This window comes from Solenopsis invicta, chromosome 3, assembly GCF_016802725.1.
Source record: "Solenopsis invicta isolate M01_SB chromosome 3, UNIL_Sinv_3.0, whole genome shotgun sequence".
Classification (NCBI taxonomy): domain Eukaryota; kingdom Metazoa; phylum Arthropoda; class Insecta; order Hymenoptera; family Formicidae; genus Solenopsis; species Solenopsis invicta.
In genome coordinates this window covers 7,988,390-7,992,925 of record NC_052666.1, presented here as the reverse complement: position 1 = coordinate 7,992,925, position 4,536 = coordinate 7,988,390, and the positions used below count along the sequence as shown (strand labels likewise).

At 47.9% G+C, this 4,536-nt stretch overlaps 1 protein-coding gene across 1 annotated transcript; it reads left to right on the top strand.

Moving 5' to 3' along the window:
• The first annotated feature begins 245 nt into the window (after positions 1-245).
• On the top strand, positions 246-3,800 carry LOC113004455. The gene has a single exon (XM_039447511.1). It carries the CDS (start codon positions 246-248, stop codon positions 3,798-3,800), a length of 3,555 nt encoding a protein of 1,184 aa, XP_039303445.1.
• The last annotated feature ends 736 nt before the right edge of the window (positions 3,801-4,536 follow it).

Below are 4,536 nucleotides of genomic sequence, written 5' to 3'. Positions count from 1 at the left end.
TACCGACACCTAAGCGCATTGAGACCATAAAAAATGCAAGGCTTTGTTATAATTGCATGCGCTCTCATCGGGATCGCCCTTGCAAGTTCTCAGGCTGCTCGATCTGTCAGAAGCGTCACAACACGCTTCTTCATCTCGAAGGATACGCGAGCAAATCCGAATCTAAGCCCGATACCGACCAATCCGCATGACTAGCCGATCCGATTACAAAAAGTGTGATAAGCCTCGCGTCGATATCGCACGCGATGGCGCCGCAATTAATGACGAGCGCGATGGTGTACATCCACGGTGGCGAACGTGAGCCTATTAAGTGCCGTGCCTTACTGGATACGTGCGCGACGGCTAACTTCATAACAGAGCGCGTTGTGCGACGTTTGAACCTACCCGTAAAGGTACATTCGTCGCCGATTGGCGCGATTAACGCGATGAATACCGTTTCGAAGGGTGTAGTACGCGTCGCGATACAATCGACGCATGATAGTTTTTACAAGGAGCTCACGTGTCTAACTATTCCGGCCATCGCGGATTTAATATCGTCCGAGGTTTTCCCTCGAAATTCAGTCGACATACCCGCAAATATCAGATTGGCAGGCTCCGATTTTCATATACCGCGTCCGGTCGAGTTATTAATTGGTGCCGGAGCCACATTATCGCTATTCTCCATAGGGCAGATTAATCTGTCGCGAGCAGGACGTGACTTGTATCTGCAGAAAACACGACTAGGTTGGGTACTTGCTGGAGAAACAACCGCGCGTATACAGTCAAGATTAGAAATGTGCGGTATGACAAAATTGGAAAATCAGTTAGATAAATTCTGGGCAATCGAGGAAGTCGCGACGGATAGATCAAGCACGAGAACGGAAGTTGGATGCGAGGCGCATTTTATAAAAAACGTTTCCCGGGATGATAGCGGTCGTTATACGGTTCGCTTGCCGTTTCGCGAAACAAATAGGCGCCTTGGCGATTCGCGCGCGATCGCACTCAAGCGCTTCTCGGCGTTAGAACGAAAACTCAGCGCGAATGAGTCATTGAGAGTCGAATACACTCGTGCAATAGACGAATATATAAAATTGAATTACATTTCCCTGGTTAAGGATCCCTCCGATGATGGATATTATTTACCTCACCACGCGATGATCAAGGATACGAGCAGTACCACCAAGGTGCGAATCGTATTCGACGCGTCCGCTAAATCGAGTACCGGCGTGTCTTTGAACGACGTAGTGATGGTAGGTCCGTTAATACAGGACAAATTATTTACACATTTAATCAGATTCCGTGCATATAAATATGTCATCACCGCGGATATTGAGAAAATGTACTTGCAAATAAGATTGCACGAGGATGATCGGCGTTACCAACGACTGCTATGGCGACGAAATGACAAGATAGAGACGTTGCAATTTAATACTCTTACGTTCGGCGTCTCGTCTTCGTCCTTTCTCGCGATCCGAACTTTGCATAAATTAGCGGACGATGAACACGAGATATATCCTAAGGCAGCCGAAATTCTTAAGTCTCATCTGTACGTAGATGATCTTTTAACCGGAGCCGATAGCGTTGAAGAAGTCCGAGCCATTAGAGAGGAAATAATTGCACTGCTCGCAAGGGGCGGTTTCGCGATCAGGCAATGGGCATCCAACGATGAGCGTTGCGTAAACGATCTCGCGGTCGGCGCGCTTCACACGAAATTCACATTCGGCGGGGATCGCTCCTTAAGAACACTTGGCGTAGTGTGGTGCGCGCGGAACGATGAAATATGCTATTCCATACGGCCAATCAAAATTGCAAAAAAATTAACAAAACGGAGCATATTATCGGAAATAGCAAGGATATTCGACCCTTTGGGCTTGTTGGGTCCCGTCGTATTATATGCCAAAAAATTGATGCAAGACGTATGGAAATGCAAATTGGATTGGGACGAGTCCGTACCGCAAAGCGTATACACCGAATGGCTGGATTTTGTTGGACAACTCGAGACAATAGATCAAATATCAATCGATCGAAGATTCTTGATCGACGATTATCAAGGCATTCAAATCCATGGATTTTGTGATGCTAGCGGCGTTGCATACGGCGCGTGTCTGTATATACGCTCGGCGGGAAAGGACGGCAATGTGGTCATTAAATTATTGTGCGCCAAATCACGCGTCGCGCCGTTAAAGGTTATCACCATACCTCGTCTCGAACTTTGCGGCGCGTTACTATTGGCCCGATTGTATAGTGAAGTAAGCAGCGCATTGCCCTTAACCCCTTCCAAAGCATTTTTCTGGTGCGATTCGACCGTCGTTTTGCACTGGCTGAGCACGGCGCCTCATCTGCTCAATTCATTCGTGGCGAATCGCGTCGCGGAGATACAAAGGCTTACGGATCCGAAGAAATGGCGGCATGTCAGATCAGAGGACAATCCCGCCGACGCGATATCACGAGGTCAGCTACCTCATGCATTTTCAAAAAGTCGGACGTGGTTTTCCGGACCGGCGTGGTTACGAGAGGGCGAAAACGATTGGCCTAACGAACTTATACATATGAACAAGACACTCGAGTTAAAAAGAAATGTTTGTTTGTTGACCGCGCATTGCGACTCTGAAATGTTCGAAAGATACTCTTCGCATTCGAAACTACTCAGGGTTATTGCATATTGTTTGAGATTTCTACCTAACAATAAACACACCGGTTCGTTGTGTTCGAGTGAAATAGACGAGGCGGAAACGCGAATATTGCGAATCATGCAGGCCGATCGATTTTGTTCCGAGATTAAGGAACTCAAGAGCGGATGTTCCGTGAGCAAGGGCAGAATCGCGAATTTAAATCCATTTTTGGACGACCGCGGCTTGATTCGCGTAGGAGGACGTCTCCAAAGGGCAGATTTGTCATTCTCACGTAAGCATCCGACTTTGATTCCTAGCCGACACAAGTTAACCGATCGTATCATTCGCGAGACTCACGAGGTGCATCATCACGCGGGCATTCAAACGACGCTGTACACTTTGCGTCAAAAATACTGGTTAGTCGACGGGCGCAATCAAGTACGAAAAATCGTGCGTGCGTGTGTTCGATGCTTTCGATTCGAGGCTAAGGCAATCGAATATAGAATGGGGAATCTGCCGGCGGCTCGTGTGCGCGAGGCAATACCTTTTGCGAATACCGGAATAGATTTTTGCGGGCCATTCTATATCAAGGAAAAGAAATACCGTAATCGAGCACGAGTCAAGGTGTACGTATGCGTTTTCATATGCATGTCCGTGAAGGCGATGCACCTCGAGATCGTGAGCGACTTATCAACGGACGGATTTCTTGCAGCGCTGCGACGGTTCGCAGCGAGACGAGGACTACCGCAGCACGTCTATTCCGATAACGGGACTAATTTTATAGGGGCGAATAATCAACTAAAAGAGTTATACGTCTTAATTAATTCTGATGAGCATAGAGAGCGCGTGAGCAGATTCGCAAGCGATCATCGCGTAACATGGCATTTCATTCCGCCGGCGGCGCCGCATTTCGGGGGTCTGTGGGAATCCAGCGTAAAACTATTTAAGCATCACTTTAAGCGCGTAGTAGGAGATTCTTTATTTAATTTCGAAGAATTAAATACTCTTGTCGTCGAAATAGAAGGCGTTCTGAATTCCCGACCGATCACTTCCCTTTCTTCCGATCCGAACGACTTACTGGTACTGTCGCCGGCTCATTATTTGATCGGTAAACCTCTGACGGCCCTCCCGGAGGGCGACCTGTCGTCTGTTCCAGCCAACCGATTGTCAACATGGCAGCACATTAAGAAGGTGCGGCAAGACTTCTGAGCGCGCTGGAGTCTTGAATATTTGAACGAGCTCCAGACGCGCAACAAATGGATCAAAGAGGGACCAAGGCTTGACGTCGGAACCATCGTTCTCATCAAAGACAAGGGTGCGCCATGTACTCGATGGGCGATGGGCAAGGTAATAATGGCCCACCCTGGCGAAGACGGAGTGGTGCGGACAGCGACTGTGAAAACTCCGGCCGGGCAAATAAAAAGAGCGGCCAATCATTTGTGCCCCCTGCCGATCGAGCAGTAGCAAGCGTCCTCACATAATTCGTGCGTCAAGCCAATAATGGCTATACAATAGTATGATAATAACATAATAATAATAATATAAGCAATTTAGCGATAGAGATACGACATACTGCCCGATAATACATATCACATATAAATACAAACCCCGTTACAAAAAGGGCATGCGTTTAGCTATATAATATAGCGTGGATCGATCCATTATGCGTAAGCGATCTTCCTCAAAGGGGTTGATCGATTCCTCTCAACGGGGGGAGGATGTAACGACGAGAAATGCGCATCGCGCACACACATGCGGATGCAATACGTGCATCACATCGAATAGGCGACGGTCGGATGACGCGGCATAACAAAGCAGCAAAAAAGGGACACAAATAAACAAAGAAGCGAAGCTTGGACGGGTTCGAATCTTTCCGGGTCGCACGCGGTTATCACCCAGCCATAAACATCGTCTAGACGATGCGGCGCCGATATTACAATTGCAG

What these genes read in the sequence shown, in the direction of transcription:
- LOC113004455 (XM_039447511.1), top strand. Translation starts at nt 246, where the DNA reads ATGGCGCCGCAATTAATGACGAGCGCGATGGTGTACATCCACGGTGGC.